At 41.4% G+C, this 24,357-nt stretch overlaps 1 protein-coding gene across 1 annotated transcript in view; it reads left to right on the forward strand.

The window, feature by feature from the left end:
- The first annotated feature begins 5,880 nt into the window (after positions 1-5,880).
- Positions 5,881-24,357, forward strand: part of LOC110532282 (inositol 1,4,5-trisphosphate receptor, type 3) — a 46,911-nt gene continuing 28,434 nt past the window's right edge. Inside the window, exons 1-2 of the mRNA XM_036988217.1 lie at positions 5,881-6,387; positions 21,596-21,666. Coding sequence (XP_036844112.1) covers positions 6,296-6,387; positions 21,596-21,666 — 163 coding nt within the window. The 5' untranslated portion in view covers positions 5,881-6,295. The remainder of the gene's footprint in view (positions 6,388-21,595; positions 21,667-24,357) is intronic.

Consider the following 24,357-nt stretch of genomic DNA (forward strand, 5'->3'; position numbering starts at 1 on the left):
TTATGGTTAGGGGTTAAGGTTAGGGTTAGAGGTTAACGTTATGGTTAGGGTCAGAGATACTGTATATAATCATGCGATGGTCTTGTGTCCGCCCTAAAAATGGGAGGCGTTGTCCAAAAGGCGGAAAGACAGGCCACTTGTTCTTGGTCTGCTTAGTCTGCTTAATAACCAGACCAATATAAGCAGACCAGGTGGGGATTTGTTTTCGAATTCTCATGTGGACAGATTTTGACGAGGGTAGACCCTCTAGCTTCACCTCTTCCTCTCTGTTAGGGGAAGGGTTAGCTAACATGCTAAGAAGTTGCAATGTAGCTAAAAAAGTAGTAAGTAGTTGCAAAGTTGCTAATTAGCTAAAATGCTCAAATTGTCCATGATGTGATTCAAACACGCAACCAATGCTTGAATAATTGTTTAAATACTTGAAGCAGGATGGTCATTCCCTGTTTGTAAAGAGGGAGGTGATGGGATGAGTCTTCATCTCTCTGTAAATAAATGGGTGAGCAGGTTCCACAGTAAAAGGTGACTTCCTAAGACTCAGATACTGTATGTTTCTAGTGTCCTTTGAAGCGGAGAGCATATTTTACAGTCGACAAAGTACAAACGCCATTCATGAAGCAGGGTATGGAACTCACTGTCAAAGCCAAAATGTTACCTAGTAGGCTTTAATTGTCTCTTCTGTTCCAAATTGACAAAAATATGTTGGTATTTTCACTCTTACACCTGTGTTGGCCGATATATTTTATAATGTAGTTTCTCTTGTACCTATATATGGTGGTCATTGGCTGCGGATGCAGGGGCAAGACTGAGGCTTTTTCATGGGTCATCTGTGGCAAGGACCCCAGAGAGGCTAAGTTTTGGGGTCAGACTGAAATGTGTAATGCTATGCCCTAATGAGGCAGTCGGCGTGTCTCCCCAGCAGGAGAGGCCTTTTATGGTTGCTGTGCCAATAGAGAACGAAGAACGTGGTCACTGCAGGGCAGACATATCTATGCACAAGAAACATCTTTAAAAAAAATAACTGTTCAGCTTTGGACATAAAGAGACGGCCTGGCTTAACTGTGCTATGTAAAACACACTTACCAAAATTCAAAGGATTTAAAAAGTATTACATATCAAAATTCTGAATCTGTAGCACTGATGATCAGGTCTCAAGTCAGTTACATACAAAAACACAGATCTAGTTTATTTTGTTTTGTTTCATAGTCAAAGCCCTCATACATCTATAGCTTTGAATACAGTGCATCAAACCACAATAGCAAAAGTTAACTCCCAGGTGTAATAATAATGACATTGTGTAGAAAACAATGGGTCTCACTTTTTGAGTGACCCAAACATTCCCAAGTCGCTGACTTCAGGTGAACAATCAGCTAGTTCCTTCCTTCTTTAACATCGGTTGTTTTAACAGTCAACTGCCCCCCTGTAACCCCTCTCTCTCTCTCTGTTTCTCTTTCTCTCTGTCTCTCTCTCTCTCTGTCTCTGTCTCTGTCTCTCTCTCTCTTTCTCTCTCTCTCTCTCTCTCTCCCTCTCTCTCTCTCTCTCTCCCTAGCTGATGAAATAGATGACGGTCTCCTTGAGAGACACCCAATCTCAGAAGTATCTAATGACTATTTGATATGGCTGAAACTATTACGATAGCTTACTGTGCTGACTGAGTAAACATGAGCGAAGCCTAAAGCGAAGCCTAAATCAAATCTCTTTCGATCTCTCAACTGATCTCTCTTCTTGGAGCATTTCAAAACAGATTCAGATACGCTAGATATATACTGTATATACTGTACTCGATACCATCTACTGCATCTTACCTATGCCGTTCTGTACCATCACTCATTCATATATCTTTATGTACATATTCTTTATCCCTTTACACTTGTGTGTATAAGGTAGTAGTTTTGGAATTGTTAGGTTAGATTACTCGTTGGTTATTACTGCATTGTCGGAACTAGAAGCACAAGCATTTCGCTACATTCGCATTAACATCTGCTAACCAAGTGTATGTGGCAAATACATTTTATTTGATTTAGAGCAATGAAGATAATAATCCTTGCAGCATGCTACTTAATTTTGGGGGAACTAACAAAACCTTTGTTGCACTTAGTTGGAATAGAGTGGATCGTAATGGTGCATTTGGTTACAAGAAAGTGGATGTTACATGCTTGACAAATCTTAAAGTGTCTGTGTGTTACTTGTAAAGGAGAAGGTGGGGTCTATCCAACCATCACTGGAGGTAGCCTACTAAAGGAGGAATTAATCAAAATGAGAGTGAGACAGAATGTTCCCCAGGTCCAGTGGACCTCTATGGGCTTCACACTCCTTCATTGGGCCTTTCTCTCCATCACTATGGAGACAAGACTGAGGAACCTTGAAATGCAAATGGTCACCATGGACACATTCACATGGGCCAAGGAATATAATCAAATTTGCTGCCTGATGTACAGGTATGGCCCAGCCGGGGACATGAACGTTAAGGGAGTTGAAAGGCAGTCAGTCAGTCAGTTACAATGGCCTTTCAATGGCAGCGCTAACCAGAGGAATCGTGGGGAAAATAGAGGGTCTTCTGGCTGTCATTACAGTTTGGAAAATGTTCCTGGTGGAGGAAGCAAATCAAAAGGATCCCACATTTTTGTGACATGGCCTGACTGCCATGTGAAATCAATATTTCATGAGAAATTGAGAAGGAAAGAACTGCATGTTTATAGAGTTGTATTTTTGGGAATACTGCAAGAAAGTACTTTAGATAAGGTTGGAAAACTATTGCTATGATAAGTTAACTGGCACATTGTTAGAAATGTCATTTTCTCAAACACTGACCTTTTGAATGGCCAGATGAGATCTCAACCGATTAGAGCTTCCCTCTAGAAAACCATGAAAGAGAGGCTATATTTGGATTGAATAGGCCTACATATTGTGGTGTGTAAGGAAAGCAACAAGACGTCTCTTACAACAGCTTGGCTCAGCCTCAGACTGTATCACGCCTTGACTGCGACAGGAAGTCCAGGCCGAAGGCTGAGCATGATTTGCCAGTCACTACATGAGTTGTCAACAATCAACACAAGCCCAGAGGCTGTAACGTGTTTGCTACATCAGCCTAAATGCTGTTCAATACTTTATCATGCTTTTACTTAAGCAAACCATGAAGATGTAGTACCCGAGAACCCTAGATGGTAAAGTATGGTAAGAAAGTGACATCTGGAATAGTAAACATCCAGCAGAGTATGGCAATAGGTTGAGATTCAGATTCAAATACAGGATCCTTTTAAATAATTCCAGTTAAACAGGATTAGTCACCATAGGCTGTGTAAAAGAGAAAAGACAAGGGAAATGTCTGAATCTCACTACATTTGTTTATTTATTTCACCTTTATTTAACCAGGTAGGCTAGTTGAGAACAAGTTCTCATTTACAACTGCGACCTGGCCAAGATAAAGCATAGCAGTGTGAACAGACAACACAGAGTTAGTTACACATGGAGTAAACAATTAACAAGTCAATAACACAGTAGAAAAAAAAAAGAAAAAAAAAAGAGAGTCTATATACATTGTGTGCAAAAGGCATGTGGAGGTAGGCAAATAATTAAAATTTTGCAGATTAACACTGGAGTGATAAATGATCAGATGGTCATGTACAGGTAGAGATACTGGTGTGCAAAAGAGCAGAAAAGTAAATAAATATAAACAGTATGTGGATGAGGTAGGTAAATTGGGTGGGCTATTTACCGATAGACTATGTACAGCTGCAGCGATCGGTTAGCTGCTCAGATAGCAGATGTTTGAAGTTGGTGAGGGAGATAAAAGTCTCCAACTTCAGCGATTTTTGCAATTCGTTCCAGTCACAGGCAGCAGAGAACTGGAACGAAAGGCGGCCAAATGAGGTGTTGGCTTTAGGGATGATCAGTGAGATACACCTGCTGGAGCGTGTGCTACGGGTGGGTGTTGCCATCGTGACCAGTGAACTGAGATAAGGTGGAGCTTTACCTAGCATGGACTTGTAGATGACCTGGAGCCAGTGGGTCTGGCGACGAATATGTAGCGAGGGCCAGCCGACTAGAGCATACAGGTCACACTGGTGGGTGGTATAAGGTGCTTTAGTAACAAAACGGATGGCACTGTGATAAACAGCATCCAGTTTGCTGAGTAGAGTATTGGAAGCTATTTTGTAGATGACATCGCCGAAGTCGAGGATCGGTAGGATAGTCAGTTTTACTAGGGTAAGTTTGGTGGCGTGAGTGAAGGAGGCTTTGTTGCGGAATAGAAAGCCGACTCTAGATTTGATTTTAGATTGGAGATGTTTGATATGAGTCTGGAAGGAGAGTTTACAGTCTAACCAGACACCTAGGTACTTTAATAATGTCCACATATTCTAGGTCGGAACCATCCAGGGTGGTGATGCTAGTCGGGCGTGCGGGTGCAGGCAGCGAACGGTTGAAAAGCATGCATTTGGTTTTACTAGCGTTTAAGAGCAGTTGGAGGCCACGGAAGGAGTGTTGTATGGCGTTGAAGCTCGTTTGGAGGTTAGATAGCACAGTGTCCAAGGAAGGGCCGGAAGTATACAGAATGGTGTCGTCTGTGTAGAGGTGGATCAGGGAATCGCCCGCAGCAAGAGCAACATCATTGATATATACAGAGAAAAGAGTCGGCCCGAGAATTGAACCCTGTGGCACCCCCATAGAGACTGGGGGGAGACTGGGGACTGGGGGGAGCTGTTGGCCGAGGTTGGAGTAGCCAGGAGGAAGGCACGGCCAGCCGTTGAGAAATGCTGGCCGTTTTCGATAATCATGGATTTATCGGTGGTGACCGTGTTACCTAGCCTCAGTGCAGTGGGCAGCTGGGAGGAGGTGCTCTTGTTCTCCATGGGCTTTACAGTGTCCCAGAACTTTTTGGAGTTAGAGCTACAGGATGCAAATTTCTGCCTGAAGAAGCTGGCCTTGGCTTTCCTGACTGACTGCGTGTATTGGTTCCTGACTTCCCTGAACAGTTGCATATCGCATAGACAGTAGCCTAGTACAGCAGTGATCTTCTGATCTTAAAGGGATACTTCAGGATTGAAGCCCTGCATATTTTTCAGATGCTAAATAGCATTAGCGCTGTTGCTAAATAGTGTTAGCACAATGACTGGAAGTCTATGGTAACTGCTAGCATACTTCCAGTCATGCGCTAATGCTAGTTTTGTGCTGCTACCATGTTGTGCTGCTGCCATTTTGTGTTTCAATCATGTTGTTGTCTTGTTGCGTTGCTACCATGTGGTGTTGCCCTGTTTTGCTGCATTGCTATGTTGTTGTCTTAGGTCTCTCTTTATGTAGTGTTGTGTTGTCTCTCTTGTCTTGATGTGTGTTTTGTCCTATATTGTTATTAAATGTTTTTATTTTAAATCACAGCTCCCGTACTCCCAGGGGGCCTTTTGCCTTTTGGTAGGCTGTCATTGTAAATACTAATTTGTTCTTGACTGACTTGCCAAGTTAAATAAAGGTTCAATAAAATAAAAAATAAAAAGTTAGTGGTGGCTTGCGAAACTACCTCTTAACATTCCTTCATACTGGATGCAGTGACATACAAATTGTGTCCACGAGTTCATCTGGGGTCTGGGGAAGAAGATAAAGGGCTTTACTTCATTGCCATTGCTGTTCATAGGAAACTCAATCAATTAAATGTAAAATATATCTCATAATTATGGTTTATTCGTTTATATGGTTTAAATGATGGTTTATTGACAGTATGTACATCATTTGACTGATTATGGCTCTATATGAGCCTGTAGGCCTAATCATGTTCACTGAATAAAAACGTGAATGTTGACTCTGACACCCTTGCACCCTACATCATTTTACCAATTCTCAGTGCATTATTGTATGTAGGAAAGAGAGGGTATGAAGGGGTGTGTGGATCTTTCTAATCTACATTGTTAGAACAGGCTACTGCTGCTCACTAGAGGATTTATCATCATCACACACTTCCTGGTTTTAAAGCTTTCTGTCTTCAGGTGCAGTGACAACATGAGGACTTCGCTGACACATTTGGACTTTCTCTGCTTTCATTTATATTGGGCTATCATTGCTCTTTTTCGGGTTTAAACTTTATTTCATAGAACATAGAAAACTATTATTTGAATGAACTACATTGTCCTCCTCGATGCAGTACAACAAAGTCTAAAGTCGTTCGAATGTGGGTTCTTAGCCCTCGGGGGGAAGAGCGACATTAGATAACGCGTAGCACTCCAAGAAGTTGTTGCAGTCAAGTAGAGAAGACAGAAGGGGACAAAGTTTGTATTTCAGTTGATCATTTTCAAGAAGAAAGACACCGAAGATGTCGGATTCAATGTCCAGCTTTTTGCACATTGGGGACATCGTTTCCCTTTACGCAGAGGGCTCTGTCAATGGTTTTATAAGTACACTTGGGTAAGTATTTGCATGTCCCTACAAATACTACCTATTTTGACAGATGATAATATACATGTACCTTCATGTCAACATACCGGTAGCTACTCCATCCGTTGTCCTTACTCTGACTTCGAGACTCATATCCCCTTCATACACAGAGCAAAATCTACTAATTTGCCTGCTTTTTTTTATACCAGCATTGTCGTATATCTGAAAAGGGCAGGGGGGGCAAATAATATGGTTAATGAAAAGCCAACTATAGAGCTAGTACCTAAAATACAGCTGTCGGTCTGTGTGAATGGTCCTCAGCTTTTTTTGCAGGTAAATTCATTAACACTTCCAAAGTTTAACACATCCCTAATTATTTGAAACGCAAACAGCCCCCATGGTTCAACAACACCCCAGCTGCTCCCAGTTGGCAGTTAAACACTGATATTTGTAAATGGGTATACCTTCAAGAAAGTGTTAAATAAGGGACTGTTTGACACAGAGGCTACAATCTCGCTGAGAGAGATTTGATTTAGGCTTCGCTCATATTTACTCAGTCAGAACAGTAAGCTATTGTAACATTTGCAGCCATATCAAATAGTCATTAGATACTTCTGAGATGTAGTGTCTCAAGGAGACCCTCATTTATTTAATCAGCTAATGACAAAATAACTTATACCCAGTCTCAATATGGCAAGAGTGGGCCGTGGAGTCTCAGTTCCACAGTATTAATAGTGGATGACCGTGATCTCTAGATAGTCATGCATACCCATATGCAAACATCTGTTCTCTAGTAAAATTGTGTTCAGGGAGCTCATTGTTGAGCTGTATTTCACAATGCAATACACTAGAGTATCTCAATTATGAGCACAGTTGCACTATATTGTTGTTGATGAATACGGTTGTTACACCTGCTTTTGTGTGTGCCTAAAATAGTGCTGTATTTCCTCAACAGAAAAGGTTGAAAAAATGTCTTGGCCCCTATTAGTTTAACACTGATCTTTCCCTGTCAGTGAAAGGTGTGAAAACACAGGTGCACTATTAACAACGTTGTCTCTAGACAGCTAAATACACTGAGTGTACAACACGTTAGGAACACCTTCCTGATATTGAGTTGCACCCCCTTTTGCCCTCAAAACAGCCCCAATTCATCAGGGCATGGACTCCACAGGGTGCCAAGCATTCCACAGGGATGCTGGCCCATGTTGACTCCAATGCTTCCCACTGTTGTGTCAAGTTGGCTGGATGTTATTTGGGTGGTGGACCATTCTTGACACACAGGGGAAACTGTTGAGTGTGAAAAACCCAATAGCGTTGCAGTTCCTCATGTTTCGTACGCTCAGTGTATTTTTCCCTGACAGTGGTATATGTTGTTGTTTATGTTTACGTAAAGGCTACGCTGCAGCCCACCTCTCCCCGTCCCACCCCTACTTGATCGTTTGCCTAAATGAAAATACTGCAGTAGGGATTATGTCAGGAAAAGGAAATGATGCCAGTGTGTCCTTTGTAGATTTCCAACGGAGTGGTGCTCATGTCACATGGGACTTAATAGCTCTCTATTCATAGTGCTTCCTGTGGTTTCCCCAGTTGCTGCTGGAGCAGGGGCAGCTTTGTATGTGGTCTGGTGCCCTCTGTGCACCAGCCTGGCTGTGACCGCCGACCCAACCCTGTCCAGTCAGGCTCAGCAACTAATACAGTCCTAGGTCTTGGCCTTTGATGCCTGTTCAAACAGCTTCTTGAGGAGTCACCTCTTAGCCACACTTAGTTCATTCACTTCATACTGTTCAAAGTAGGCTACAAGTGTCTGGCTGAGTCATATTTGTAACAATATGTAGTCAATGTTTAACTTCGATTTATCATCTGTGGGGACAATAGATTCCTTCCGATGGTGAAATGGTGCAGCTCAATAAAATGTAAAAAAATAAATAAATCAGACCCTAGCCCTAGTTTGCATGAATTTAAATACTGGGAGTTACTGCTCTCACTTGTCTTTCGAGGACACACATTTGACTGTCTAACAACATAGGGCTGCTTATTAGATATCTGTAGCTCGGCTAAAGCTGCTTTAAGTGTGGTTTAGGAGTGGTGGTGGCGGCTATTCAGCATGATAAATGTCTGTTGGGGTGGGGCGTAGCTGACTAGTGGTGGCTATTCAGCAGCCTGATGGTCTGGGGGGTAGAAGCTATTGGCCAGTCTGTTAGTTTTAGCCATGATGCTCCTGTACTGAGTGATGGAAGCGGGGAGAACCGGCCGTGGCTCAGGAGGCTGAGGTCCTTGATGATCTTCTTGGCCTTCTTGCAACACCTGGTGTTGTAGGTGTCCTGAAGGGCAGGCAGTGTGCACCCAATGGTGCATTCGCCTGAGCATGCCACCCTCTCTAGTGCCTTGCGGTCAGCAGTGGTGGAGTTGCCATACCAGGCTGTGATGCAGTCCGACAATATGCTCCTGAGGTTGAAGAGTTGCGAACTTGATGATTGAGTTTGGACTGTGTGAGGCCACTCAGTCGTGAGTATACAGGGCGTACAGGAGGGGACTGAGGACGCACCCTTTTGGGGCCCCTGTGTTGAGAATTAGTATGGAGGAGGTAATGTTGCCTATCTTCACCACCTGTGGGTGGCCTGTTAGGAAGCCCAGGTCCCAGTTGCATAGGGAGGAGTTCAGTTCCAGGGCTATGAGCTTTGTGGTGAGCATAGAGGGCACTATGGTATAAAAGGCCAATTTATAGTCGATGAACAACATCCTCACACATTCCTCTTGTCCAGGTGGGTGAGGGCAGTGTGCAGTGCATTGGCAACTGCGTCGTTTGTGGACCTGTCGGGGCAGTAGGCGAATTAGAAAGGGTCGAGGAGGGAGGAGGTGATGTAGTCTTTGACTAGCCTCTCGAAGCACTTCATGATGACAGAAGTGAGTGCTACGGGTCGGTAGTCATCCAGTTCAGTTATTTTCTCTTTCTTGGGCACGGGGATGATACTGGACATCTTGAAGCAGGTGGGGATAACAGCCTGAGCTAGAGAGAGAACATTTCAGAAAACACAACAGCTAGCTGGTCTGCACATGCTCTGAGGGCACGGCTAGAGATGCTGTCTGGTCCAGCAGCCTTGCCAGGGTTAACACGTTTGAATGACTTGCATATGTCCTCCATGGAGACCGCAAGCACTTAGCCCTCATTGTCCTCAGGGGCTCTCCTCGGGCAGCTCAGAGTCATTTTGCTCGAAGCATGAGAATAAGGTGTCCGTGATGTGACTGGCTTTCTTTTTGTAAGTCATGATCGTTGAAGCTTAATTGCTTCTCCACAATTGCTTCTCCACTTGTCTTGCCATCTTGATCAATCTGCGTAGGTCGTATTTGTACTGTTTAGTGATACAATTGCCTCGGGTCACCTTGACTTGTTTCTAAGTAGCATCTCTCGACTTCAATCCATGGTTTTTGATTGGGAAAAGCTTTGAAAGACACCATCGGTATCACGTCAGCCATGCATTTCTTTATGAGTATGGTGACTGAGTAGGCGTGTTCACTGATGTTATCCTCAGAGGCAACCCGAAACACATTCTTGTCCACGTGATCAAAACAATCTTGGAGCATGGATTCTGATTGGTCAGACCATTGTTGTACAGACCTGACCACCGGAACTTTCCCCTTAAGTCTTTGTTTGTAGGCGGGGAGGAGGAAAATGGAGTCATAGTCAGATTTGCCAAAAGGAGGACGGTAGATGGCCTTACAGTGAAATGCGTAATTACAAGCCCTTAACCAACAATGCAGTTTTAAGAAAAGTAAGTGTTAAGTAAAAATAGATAAGTAAATAATAATAATAATAATAATAATAATATTATTATTATTATTATTATTATTATTAATAATTAAAGAGCAGTGGTAAAATAACAGTTGTGAGCCTACATACAGCCGGTACCGGTACAGAGTCAATGTGCGGGGGCACAGGTTAGTTGAGGTAATATGTATATGTAGGTAGAGTTAAAGGCACCTTCTGTAGTGCCTTGCGGTCGGAGGCCGAGCAGTTGCCATACCAGGCAGTGATGCAACCAGTCATGATGCTCTCGATGGTGCAGCTGTAGAACTTCTTGGGGATCTGAGGACATGCCAAATCTTTTCAGTCTCCTGAGGGGGAATAGGTTTTGTCGTGCCCTCTTCAAGACTGTCTTGATGTGTTTGGACCTTGATAGTTTGGTGATGTGGATACCCAAGGAACTTGAAGCTCTCAACCTGCTCCACTACAGCCCCGTTGATAAGAAATGGGGGTATGCTTGGTCCTCCTTTTCCTGCAGTCCACAATCATCTCCTTTGTCTTGATCACATTGAGGGAGAGGTTATTATCCTGGCACCACACGGCCAGGTCTCTGAACTCCCTGTCTCATCGTTGTCGGTGATCAGGGCTACCACTGTTGTGATGTCGGCAAACTTAATGATGGCGTTGGAGTCGTGCCTGGCCATGCAGTCATGGGTGAACAGGGAGTACAGGAAGGGACTGAGCATGCACCTATGAGGGGCCTCCGTGTCGAGGATCAGCGTGGCAGATGTGTTGTTACCTACCCTCACCACCTGGGGGCGGCCCGTCAGAGGGAGGTGTTTAGTCCCAGGGTCCTTAGCTTAGTGATGAGCTTTGAGGGCACTATGGTGTTGAATGCTGAGCCGTAGTCAATGAACAGCATTCTCACATAAGTGTTATTTTTGTCCAGGGGGGAAAAGACAGCTTGGAGTGCAATAGAGATTGCATCATCTGTGGATCTGTTGGAGTGGTATGCAAATTGGAGTGGGTCTAGGGTTTCTGGAATAATGGTGTTGATGTGAGCAATGAAGCACTTCATGGCTTCAGTTATGATTTAGTGTTTTATCCTCTTATGTTTGTTGTGTAGTAAATATTTACATTTTAATTTATTGTTTTTCATAGTTTTTTCCTGTGAAGAACATTGCATTGTATTCCATGTCTGAAATGCGCTGTATAACTAAAGCTTGTTTTAATAAATAAAGCTTGATTAGACATGTAGCAGTGGTCCAGCGTAGAATCTCTGCGGGTTAGACAGTCAATGTGTTAATAGATATTCGGGAGCGCTGTTCTCAAATTACTTTTGTTAAAGTCCCCTGAGACAATGAACCATGTACCAATAAAGATCTTTGAGAGTGACATTTGATGACCAAGTATTCCAAGCAGAAGCTCGTAACTTGCTGTGCATTTCCCCCGTCGCAACACTTATTATTGGTCATAAAACAGAGCCCTCCGCCTTTTTTCTTGAAAGAAAGAGTCCTCTTCATATCCGCTCAATGAACTGTAAAACCCACTGGTTGTACATAATCCCTTTTGATATCGGTGGAAAGCCAGGGTTCAGAAAAACAGAATATGTTGAAGAATCTGATGTCCCTTTGGAAGGAGATCCTCACTCTGAGTTTGTCAAGTTTATTCACTAATGATTGAACATTGGCGAATAGTATGCTTGGTAATGGTAGATTGAGACGCTGGGTGACCAATCTCACTAAGCCCCCCCCCCCCCTCCACGGCTGCCTCTCCGTTTGCATCTTCGTTTACAACTCTCCGGTAGGACTCTCAAGCAACCCGGCGCCTCACTGAAGAAGCTAGACCATTGTTCCACCGTCTCCGGGAATTGGGGAAATTCTGGTGGACGGTGAGTGGTGATTCATATTCCAATAGTTCTATCCGGGTGTTTGAAGTAAAGCACGAAACAAACTGGGTACGAAAATTTGAGAAACACAGTAGAAAAAAAACTGTTGAAAAAGTAGAAACCTGCAATGTTTTGTAGGAGCTCAAGGTGAGGCGCCATACGTCGGCGCCATCTATGCGCCACCACGATACTTAAGTACTGATACGATATGTATTGCGATTCGATATTGCGATTTGATGTTCCAAATATATTGCTATGTCTGCTGCAGAGGGACAAAATAGAGCCATGAGAAATAAAAGTTCTGAAAACAAATTGGCTCACTTTTTAAAAAGAAGATGGAGAAAAAAATATGATGGAAAAATACTGCAGTTTTGGTGCAGGTAAGGCCAACTAGTGCAAAAATAATATTGCTATACTGTCAAAAATATTGCATTATATTGTTCAAAATAATATCCCTATGCAACTATATCGACCCCCCCCCCCCCCCCCCCCCCCCCACCATCACTAATGTCTGTAGTAACTAAAGAAGGATAAATTAGTTATTTTGATACCATTTGTCTATGCTTCTTGAGTAAAATACACATGTGAGAACAGTGCAGATCTCTGTGTTATGAATGAAATAATCAGGGACCTGACACACGTTTCAAAGGTGTCATAGACCTTAAAACCACTTCAGCCTGCTCTCTTCCTGTGACGTCTGACAGCTGTGCTGCATTCAATCACACATAAGAGATGCTTTGCATTCTCAGTCGCAGGTAAAGTGCTGCCACCCATTGATGTTAACCTAGTCAAACAGCACACCACTGGTGGTATTCACACCACAATTTAAATATATAAAAATATCTTGCAAACATGTTTTTTTTTTCTACGTTGAGTCTCATGTTCAATTGCAATTCAAAGTCTTTGTTTAGGCCTAATAGATTGAACCAGCTGTTGTACATATATCGTGTGTTTTTTTTTATGTGGTCATATAAGCCCTCTTGGGTTTCCAACCTCACCTGCACATTTTTTTTTTATCTTGTTTTTATCTGCACTGTGTTGTCTTTCACTTGTCTTCTTTTGTGTGAATTAATTAAATTACCCTAAAGTGGCTCTTAAAAAAAAAAAAAATCAGTTGTTTTTTAAAAAATACCTAAATTCCTGAGGCTGAGTGATTTCAAGTACAATGCAAATGACCAGGGGAACAAAAAAACATTAATTACCAGGTGGAACACTACAGACTCTAGCCAAAGTAATGAGCCCATAATAGGTAGACAACACCCCTGCCTGGCTGCTAGGTAACTCTCATTGATTATGTTGAGGGGATAAAGGGACATTAACTGGAGACAATCCTCTGCACGCTGACATGATTATACAGACACATGGTAAAGATGTAGGATTAGGCCTTTCAGACAGGCTCTTTTAAACGCATCAACCCCTTTTTGCATATTTTCACAGCATTGTATGAGCCTGTCCTGCCTTCTGTGTGTCATCTACAGTCATGGAACTACCACTTATAATTGTCTATACCGTAGATGACCAGAAATGGGTCGATTCCACGTAAACAGGAGCAGGAATATTTTTGGTATCTCAGATTGTTCTGGCAATTTTCACGTAAAAACGTAATTGCGAGGAAAGATGTTTGAAATGCTTTTTACATTTTTACAAACCATTTGAGAAAATCATGATGAAAGTGACCAGTTTAGGCCCGTTTTAGACAGTGAACAAAACAATAGAAACACCGTCCTACTATTGAGTTGCACCCCCCTTTGCCCTCAGAACAACCTCAATTTGTCAGAAAATGGGCTCGACATAGTGCCGAAAGCGTTCCACGGGGATGCTGGCCCATGTTGACAACTGTGGGAAACATTGGAGTCAAGTTGTCTGGATGTCCTTTGGGTGGTGGACCATTCTTGATACACACGGGAAACTATTGAGTGTGAAAAACCCAGCATTGTTGCAGTTCTTGATGCACTCAAACCTGTGTGCCTGGCACCTACTACCGTACCCCGTTAAAAAAGGCACTTAAATCTTTTATCTTGCCCATTCACCCTCTGAATGGCACACATACATCATCCGTGTCTCAAGTACAGGTCGACCGATTAATCGGCATGGCCAACTAATTAGGGCCGATTTCAAGTTTTCATAACAATCGGTAATCGTCATTTTTGGATGCCGATTATGGCCGATTACATTGCACTCCACGAGGAAACTGCGTGGCAAGCTGACTACCTGTTAAGTGAGTGCAGCAAGGAGCTAGCTAGCATTAAACTTATCTTATAAAAAACAATCAATCTTAACATAATCACAAGTTAACTACACATGGTTGTTGATATTACTAGTTTATCTAGCTTGTCCTGCGTTGCATATAATCGATGCAGTGCCTGTTAATTTATCATCGAATCACAGCCTACTTCGCCAAGTGGGTGATGATTTAAGCGCATTCACGAAAAAAGCACTGTCGTTGCACCAACGTGTACCTAACCATAAACATCAATGCCTTTCTTAAAATCAATGCACAAGTATATATTTTTTTAAACCTGCATATTTAGTTAATATTGCCTGCTAACATGAATTTATTTTAACTAGGGAAATTGTGTCACTTCTCTTGCGTTCTGTGCAAGCAGAGTTAAGGTATATGCAGCAGTTTGGGCTGTCTGACTCGTTGCGAACTGTGTGAAGACCATTTCTTTCTAACAAAGACCGTAATTAAATTGCCAGAATTGTACATAATTATGACATTACATTGAAGGTTGTGCAATGCAACAGCAATATTTAGACTTAGGATTGCCACCCGTTAGATAAAATACAGAACGGTTCCTTATTTCACTGAAAGAATAAATGTTTTGTTTTCAAAATGATAGTTTCCGGATTTGACCATATTAATGACCTAAGGCTCATATTTCTGTGTGTTTATTATAATTAAGTCTATGATTTGGCATTTGATAGAGCAGTCTGACTGAGCGGTGGTAGGCAGCAGCAGGCTCGTAAGCATTCATTCAAACAACACTTTCCTGCCTTTGCCAGCAGTTCTTCGCTGTGCTTCAAGCTTTGCGCTGTTTATGACTTCAAGCCTATCAACTCCCGAGATTAGGCTGGCAATACTATAGTGCCTTTAAGAACATCCGATAGTCAAAGGTATATGAAATACAAATGGTATAGAGAGAAATAGAAACAGTCCTATAATTGCTATAATAACTACAACCTAAAACTTATGTTTATGTTAAAAGGAACCACCAGCTTTCATATGTTCTCATGTTCTGAGCAAGGAACTTAAACGTTAGCTTTCTTTACATGGCACATATTGCACTTTTACTTTCTTCTCCAACACTTTTTTGCATTATTTAAACCAAATTGAACATGTTTCATTATTTATTTGAGACTAAATTGATTTTATTTATGTATTATGTTAAGTTAAAATAAGTGTTCATTCAGTATTGTTGTAATTGTCATTATTACATACAGTGGGGCAAAAAAGTATTTAGTCAGCCACCAATTGTGCAAGTTCTCCCACTTAAAAAGATGAGGCCTGTAATCTTCATCATAGGTACACTTCAACTATGACAGACAAAATGAGAAAAAAAAATCCAGAAAATCAAATTGTAGGATTTTTAATTCATTTATTTGCAAATTATGGTGGAAAATGAGTATTTGGTCAATAACAAAAGTTTATCTCAATACTTTGTCATATACCCTTTGTTGGCAATGACTGAGGTCAAACGTTTTCTGTAAGTCTTCACAAGGTTTTCACACACTGTTGCTGGTATTTTGGCCCATTCCTCCATGCAGATCTCCTCTAGAGCAGTGATGTTTTGGGGCTGTTGCTGGGCAACACGGACTTTCAACTCCCTCCAAAGATTTTCTATGGGGCTGAGATCTGGAGACTGGCTAGGCCACTCCAGGACCTTGAAATGCTTCTTACGAAGCCACTCCTTCGTTGCCCGGGCGGTTGGTTTGGGATCATTGTCATGCTGAAAGACCCAGCCACGTTTCATCTTCAATGCCCTTGCTGGTGGAAGGGGGTTTTCACTCAAAATCTCACGATACATGGCCCCATTCATTCTTTCCTTTACACAGATCAGTCGTCCTGGTCCCTTTGCAGAAAAACAGCTTCACAGTAGGTATGGTGTTCTTTGGATGCAACTCAGCATTCTTTGTCCTCCAAACACGACGAGTTGAGTTTTTACCAAAAAGTTATATTTTGGTTTCATCTGACCATATGACATTCTCCCAATCTTCTTCTGGATCATCCAAATGCTCTCTAGCAAACTTCAGACAGGCCTGGACATGTACTGGCTTAAGCAGGGGGACACGTCTGGCACTGCAGGATTTGAGTCCCTGGCGGCGTAGTGTGTTACTGATGGTAGGCTTTGTTACTTTGGTCCCAGCTCTCTGCAGGTCATTCACTAGGTCCCCCCGTGTGGTTCTGGGATTTTTGCTCACCGTTCTTGTGATCATTTTGACCCCACGGGTGAGTCTTGCGTGGAGTCCCAGATCGTGGGAGATTATCAGTGGTCTTGTATGTCTTCCATTTCCTAATAATTGCTCCCACAGTTGATTTCTTCAAACCAAGCTGCTTACCTATTGCAGATTCAGTCTTCCCAGCCTGGTGCAGGTCTACAATTTTGTTTCTGGTGTCCTTTGACAGCTCTTTGGTCTTGGCCATAGTGGAATTTGGAGTGTGACTGTTTGAGGATGTGGACAGGTGTCTTTTATACTGATAACGAGTTCAAACAGGTGCCATTAATACAGGTAACGAGTGGAGGACAGAGGAGCCTCTTAAAGAAGTTGTTACAGGTCTGTGAGAGCCTGAAATCTTGCTTGTTTGTAGGTGACCAAATACTTTTTTCCACCATAATTTGCAAATAAATTGTGATTTTCTGGATTTTTTTTCGCATTTTGTCTGTCATAGTTGAAGTGTACCTATGATGACAATTACAGGCCTCATCTTTTTAAGCAGGAGAACTTGCACAGTAGGAGAACTTGACTAAATACTTTTTTGCCCCACTGTATGTGTGTGTATGTGTATGTGTATATATATATATATATATTTATTTATTTATTTATTTATTTATTTATTTATTTTAAAAATCGGCCAATTAATCGGTAGCGGCTTTTTCTGGTCCTCCAATAATCGGTATCGGCGCTGAAAAATCATAATCGGTCGACCTCTAGTCTCAAGGCTTAAAAATCCTTCTTTAACCTGTCTCCTCTTCATATATGCTGATTGACATCAATAAGGGATACTAGCTTTCACCTGGTCAGTCTAGGTCATGGAAAGAGCAGGTGTTCCTAATGTTTTGTACACTCAGTGTATGCCTCCCGTAAGACCCTATGATACGGACAACATCTTGGTGTCAAATCAAATCAAAGTTTATCTGTCACGTGCGCCGGATACAACAGGTGTAGACCTTAAAATGAAATGCTTACTTACAGGCTCTAACCAATAGTGCAAAAAAAAGGTGTGTGCGTAGGTAAGTGAAGAAATAAAACAACATTAAAAAGACATTTGAAAATAAGAGTAGCAAGGCTATATACAGACACAGGTTAGTCAGGCTTATTGAGGTAGTATGCACATGTAGATACTAGATATGGTTAAAGTGACTGCATATATGGTAAACAGAGAGTAGCAGTAGCGTATAAGAGGGGTTGGCGGGTGGTGAGACACAATTCAGATAGCCCGGTTATCCAATATGCGGGCGCACTGGTTGGTCGGGCCAATTTGAGGTGGTATGTACATTAATGTATAGTTAAAGTGACTATGCATATAAGATAAACCGAGAGTAGCGGCAGTGTAAAAGAGTGGGGGATACACAATGCAAATAGCCCGGGTAACCATTTGGTTACCTGTTCAGGAGTCTTATGGCTTGGGGGTTAAAACTGTTGAGAAGCCTTTTTGTCCTAGACTTGGCACTCCAGTACCGCTTGCCATGCGGGAGTACAGAGAACAGTCTATGATTGGGGTGGCTGGGGTCTTAGACAATTTTTAGGGCCTTCCTCTGACACCGCCTAGTGTAGAGGTCCTGGATGGCAGACAGCTTTGCCCCAGTGATGTACTGGGCCGTACGCACTACCCTCTGAAGTGCCTTGCGGTCGGAGGCCGAGTGGTTGCCGTACCAGGAGGTGATGCAACCGGTCAGGATGGTCATTGTACTACTTATAGTGTGCTCTAAAATATGGTGCTCTAAATATTGTCTTGATTCTGAAATACAAATGTTAACATTCATTTGATATTAAAAATATCATTATTAATATCTCAAAACTATCCGTTTTGATTTAGTTAATTTTAAGGTTGGAACGATATTTTCTAAAAGCACATCACATTTCCAGAGTGGGCTTTCTGCTAGTTCTGTGTGGGCTCTCTGATAATTCATACTAAAGGTATGATCCATTTTTATGAGCACCACCATCACAGTGAATGGGAAAATGGATTCAAAGCGAACTCCCTCTGCTGGTGACTTGCTGAATGTGCAATCCTAAAGGAGGGCTCTGATTGGTTAATGACCTATAATGTACATTTCTATGTATATTGTTCCAAGCCATATGTCTAATAATAAGTTAAATCAAAAAGGGCACTTTTTGTAATTTTAATGTTGAGTAAATTCATGTGAATTTAAAAAAACATTTTTTTTAGACATACTCCAAGATACTCAATACTCTTTTATCATGTACAGTTCACAGATCATAGAGTCTTACAGTAGGCATGTATAGGTCTAAAAGGGGCCTAAAATTGCACCAAAAGCAGTTTGTGATACACATTTAAAAACCATGTAAAAAATCCTTCTTCCCAATTAACTTACTATGTGAGAATTTTCTGAAAATCTGAGATAACAAAAATATTTTCAGCTGGCGGGAAATCGAGTAGTATTCATGCCCCTTGACTTATTCCACATTTTGTTCTTATAGCCTGAATTCAAAAATGATTTAAAAAAAAAATATGATCACCCATCTACACACAATGCCCCATAATGACAAAGTGAAAACATGTTTTTTAAATGTTAGCAAATGTATCGATAATAAAATACAGAAATATCTCATTTACATAAGTATTCACACCCTTGACATGTTAGAATCGCCTTTGGCAACTGTGAGATTTTCTAGGTAAGTCTAAGAGCTTTGCACACCTGGATTGTACAATAATTGCACATTCTTCAGCTCTGCCAAATTTAAAAATTCTTCAGCTCTGCCAAGTTGGTTGTTGATCATTTCTAGACAGCCATGTTCAAGTCTTGCCATAGTCAAAACTTTAACTAGGCCATTCAGGATCATTCAATGTCATCTTGGTAAGAAATGCCAGTTAATATTTGCTGTTGTGTTTCAGGTTATTGTCCTGCTAAAAGGTGAATTTGTCTCCCAGTGTCTGGTGGAAAGCAGACTGAGTCAGGTTTTCCTCTAGGATTTTGCCTGTGCTTAGCTCTATTCCATTTATTTTTATCCTAAAAAAAATCCTCCCTAGTTCTTGCCGATGACAAGCATACCCATGACATGATGCAGCCACCACCATGTTTGAAAATGTGGGTAGTGGTACTCGCTGATGTGTTGTGTTGGATATGCCCCAAACATAACACTTTGTATTCAGGATATAAATGTAATTTCTTTACCACATTGTTTTGCACTTTTACTTTAGTGCCTTATTTCAAACAGGATGTATGTTTTGGAAAATATTTTATTCTTTACAGGCTTCCTTTTCACTCTGATTTATTTTTACCCATCTACCAATAGGTGCTCTTCTTTGCAAGGCATTGGAGAACCTCCCTGGTCTTTGTGGTTGAATCTGAATGAAATTCATTGCTCGGCTGAGGGACCTTTCAGATATTATTAAAAAGCCACAAGCTTCCTTGTCTTTTTATCAACAAAAAAAACTCCTTGTCATTGCCAATGACAAGCATACCCATAACATGATGCAGCCACGACTATGCTTGAAAATATGAAGAGTGGTACTCGGTGATGTATTGCGTTGGATTTTCCCCAAACATAACGCTTTGTATTCAGAACATAAAGTTGATTTCTTAGACAACTTTTTTGCAGTTTTCTTTAGTGCCTTACTGCAAACAGGATGCATGTTTTGGAATATTTTTATTCAAAGAAAGGCTTCCTTCTTTTCACTCTGTCATTTAGGTTAGTATTGTGGAGTAACTACAATGTCGATCCATCCTCAGTATTCTCCTATCACAGCCATTAAACTCTAACTGTTTTAAAGTCACCATTGGCCTCATGGTGAAATCCCTGAGCGGCTTCCTTTCTCTCCGGCAACCGAGTTAGGAAGGACGCCTGTATCTTTGTGGTGACTGGGTGTGTTGATATACCATCCAAAGTGTAATTAATAAACTTTGCCATGCTTAAAGGAATGTGATTTAAAAAATATATATCTACCAATAGGGTCACCTCTTTGCAAGGCATTGTAAAACCTCAACCTCCTTGTGGTTGAATCTCTGTTTGAAATTCACTGCTCAGCTGAGGGACCTTAAATATAATTGTAAATGTGGGCACAGATGAGGTAGTCATAAAAAAACCAAATGTTAAACACCATTATTGCACGGAGAGTGAGTCCATGCAACTTATGTCACATTTTTACTCCTGTACTTGTTTAGCATTGCCATAACAAAGGGATTCAAAACTTATTGACTCAAGACATTTCAGATTTTCATTTTTTTATTAATTTGTAAGTATTTCAAAAACATAATTCCACTTTTACATTATGGGGTATTGTGTGTGTGTGTGAGCCAGTGATACAAAAACGAAATTTAATAATGTTTTTATTTGGGCTGTAACACAACAAAATGTGGAAAGAATTAAGAGGTTTGAACACTTTCTGAAGGCACTGTTTGTTCCATAGATAAAAATAATTACAACAACACCATTTGAAACCAATAGATCTATTCTTCTCTGTGTATATTAAATCAACGTGTTTATGCTATTCACTCTGCACTCTGTTCATGTAGAGTTTAAGGATCTGATGATCTTTTATTACAATGCAACCCTATGTCACTGACACTCAGTGGCTCATAATAAATAGCTGCTTAAGTCAGACCATAATGAGACATGGAGCAAATCCAAGTGCAAGTGATGGTTTCTGCATGAGGGAATTAGTGTTGTGGTATTTGTTCTGCCATATCAGTGTTTCTTCCTTTATTCATTTAGCAGTGGTGGGCCGCCGCCGCTGCTAAATTGTTGCCACCGCTGCAAAAAGTGTGATGTAATCTTTTTCATATGTATAGATTTCTGCTGAGATGTGCTTTAAAAAAGGTAAGTCATTGGCTCAATTGCTAGAAGTCTATAGGAACAGCTAGCATGTCATTGCGCTAACGGTAGTAGCAATGTCCCACCCTTGCCACCACTGCTGAAAACAAATCCTAGGGGAAACACTGCATATGTTGCCATATGTATACCAGGAGTATTCACATCTTACCCTACGAGGTCCGGTTTCTGTTCTACCTGCTATTTCATTGTACCCACCTGGTGTCCTTGGTCTAATTGAGTCCTCGATTAGAGGGGTAGTATGAAACAAAGCAATGGAATTGGCTTCAAGGTCCATATTTGAATTTGAGGGCTGTATACAAACACTGCAGTGCAATTATTTGACTGTAAATGTTGATATATGATCTGCTTTGTGTTGTTTTACTCCCTAGGTTGGTGGATGACCGATGTGTGGTAGAGCCAGCTGCAGGGGACCTGGACTATCCTCCCAAGAAGTTCAGAGGTTAGATGAGTATTAAATGATTGATTTAGGCCTACAACGTAAAGTGTGTGCGGTTGCTTGTGTGTGTGTGTGTATCTTTGTCAGAGTGGCATGTATGTGTGTGCGTGCATGTATACTTCCCTGTGTGTTTGTGAGTGATTGCCCATGCTATGCATGTTAAAGTGTGTCTGTTGTGCCTCTGTCTGTCAATGACTGTGACATATGGGGAATGCACTGTTCTCTGCCCACTCTGCCTGATATTGGCACCAGAGAGAACAGACTCCAAGTCAGAGAGCAGCCAAACACCCAGAACATTTTCCACTGGCTGGCCTCTGAAGGGGGCTGAAACCTGCACTTTCCTCTCATCCATCCCTCGAGTAACACGCATTCAGTGCATTTCTGATCAAAGGTTCATTTGATGTCCTACTCTTGGATCTTAGTTTTAAACAGAAATGTTGACGATGTACGTACAGTCTATTGAAAAAGTAAGTACACCCCCTAGAAAGTTGTATTTTTTGGTGAATATTTGGACAGATGGATATGTAATCTTCGCTTCAACACTATTGACAGGTAAAGGTAACCTACTTTAACAAATTAAACTGAAAAATCATACTTTGCAATCGTTTATTCATCAAAATCAACACAATTGCAATTCTATAGTGCGGGAGAAAATAAGTACACCCCTAGCTTCAATAGCTGGTGTTGCCCCCTTTAGCTTAGATAACTTAATGTAGCTGTTTCTTGTAACTGTCTATCAGGCTCTTATATCGACTGGGATAGTTTGTTCCCCCCACTCTTCTTCACAGTACGTCCTCAACTGTGTCATGTTGGAGGGATTTATTGTATGCACTGCCCGCTTCAAGTCCCCCCCAGTGCATACAATAAATTGACGATTGAGATCTTGGCTTTGACTCGGCCATTCCATAATTCTCCATTTCATCTTTTTGAGACATTCTGTTGTAGCTTTGCTTGTGTGTTTTGGATCATTGTCCTGTTGCAAGATCCATGTTCGGTTCAGCTTCAGCTTTTTGACCGATTTAAAAAAAAAAATATTTTATTTATTTATTTATTTTTATTTTTATTTTTTCCCCTCACATTCTCCTCAAGAATTCTCTTGTACAATATGGAATTCATGGTTGACTAAATGATGGCAAGTTGGCCAGGCCCTCAGGCAGCAAAGCAGCCCCAAACCATAATGCCACCGCCTCCATGCTTTACGGTTGGTATGAGGTTCATTTGTTCAAAGGCAGTGTTTTGTTTTCACCAAAGATGGCGTCTGGCATTGCGGCCAAACAACTCCACGTTTAACTCATCTATCCAGAGCACATTGTTCCAGTAGTTTTGGTCTTTACCCAGGTGTTGTCTGGGAAACATCGGTCTTGTCTTGACATTGTTTTTTGAGAGCATAGGCTTCTTCCTGACCTCCCATGTAGGCCAACTTTGTGCAGTCTCTTTCCGACAGTTGATTCATGTACTTTGACATTGATTATGGCAGGAGAGGCCTGTAGATCCCTTGATGTTACCCTGGGGTTCTTAGAGACTTCCGTGATCATCTTTCGGTCAGCTCTTGGGCTGAATTTGGCGGGACGGCCTGTCCTAGGTAGATTGCCAGTGGTCTACAAATGGAGAAAATTCCAGATGATCCGTCGGACAGTGGAACAATGTACTTCGAATTGCTTGGAAATGGATTTGTAACCCCTCCCAGACTCACAGGCATCAATCATTTTTCTTCTTAGGGCCTTGGATAGGTATTTTGATCTTTGCATGATGTGTTTCCATACACCCATATGGTTAATAACAAACCAGACCAAGTGTCTAATCTTTATGGAAGGCTAGACCCTCTCAAGGTACTCTCTAATGATTTCCTAATGATTTGCACCTGTTTTGGTGCACCTGATCTGAATTTTAGCCATTTTAGGTGATGGTAAAGGTAGGGGTGTACATTTATTTGTTCCTGCATAAGGAAATAGCATTTATTTTTATATATTTGAACATTTTCAAAGTATTTTTTTTTGTTGTGTGATTTGTTAAATTGGTTTACCTTTATCAATGAATGTGGTTGGAATTCAGCTCAAATATCCATGTGTCCAAATATGTAAAAGAAAATACCACTTTCCAAAGGGTGTACTTACTTTTTCACATGACTGTAAATGTATGTTGACCCATAAGTCTCAACAACTGTGTCATATAGTCTAATTACACTCTAATAGTTTCCCATGTAATGGTTTTATATGAATAGTATTCTGTCAGCTGTTTGCATGATTTCCCTATATAAAGATTTATCCTGCCACACATTGACTGTATCAAAGAAGCAATTTCAATATTTGCAGAGGGATGAGTGACGGACATTTTTAAAGATGTTTGCCGTTTTGGTGGCTCTAGAAGCTTCCTGTCAGGCCTGTGTGGCAGATAACAACTACTGTTCTGTACTCACAAGGCACACAGACAGCCAGCTGATAAAGCCCTTAACCTCCAGTATTAGGCTCTTTTAAAAACAGGATATCCCTCTGAGGATAGGAAGTATAATATTGACCAGACGCCCAGATCCACTCTCCCCTATGGCGGGTGTGGAGCAAATTACTAACCGCTTTTTAACAAGGACATGATGCTTTTTATGTGGAAGCGATATATACTTGCTCAGACAGTGACCCAGCACATCTTTACTATTAAAAAAAAAGTAGATGTTTGGGATAATGGCAGCCATCTTGGGAT

Source organism: Oncorhynchus mykiss, chromosome 9 (assembly GCF_013265735.2).
Source record: "Oncorhynchus mykiss isolate Arlee chromosome 9, USDA_OmykA_1.1, whole genome shotgun sequence".
In the NCBI taxonomy this organism is placed as follows: Eukaryota; Metazoa; Chordata; class Actinopteri; order Salmoniformes; family Salmonidae; genus Oncorhynchus; species Oncorhynchus mykiss.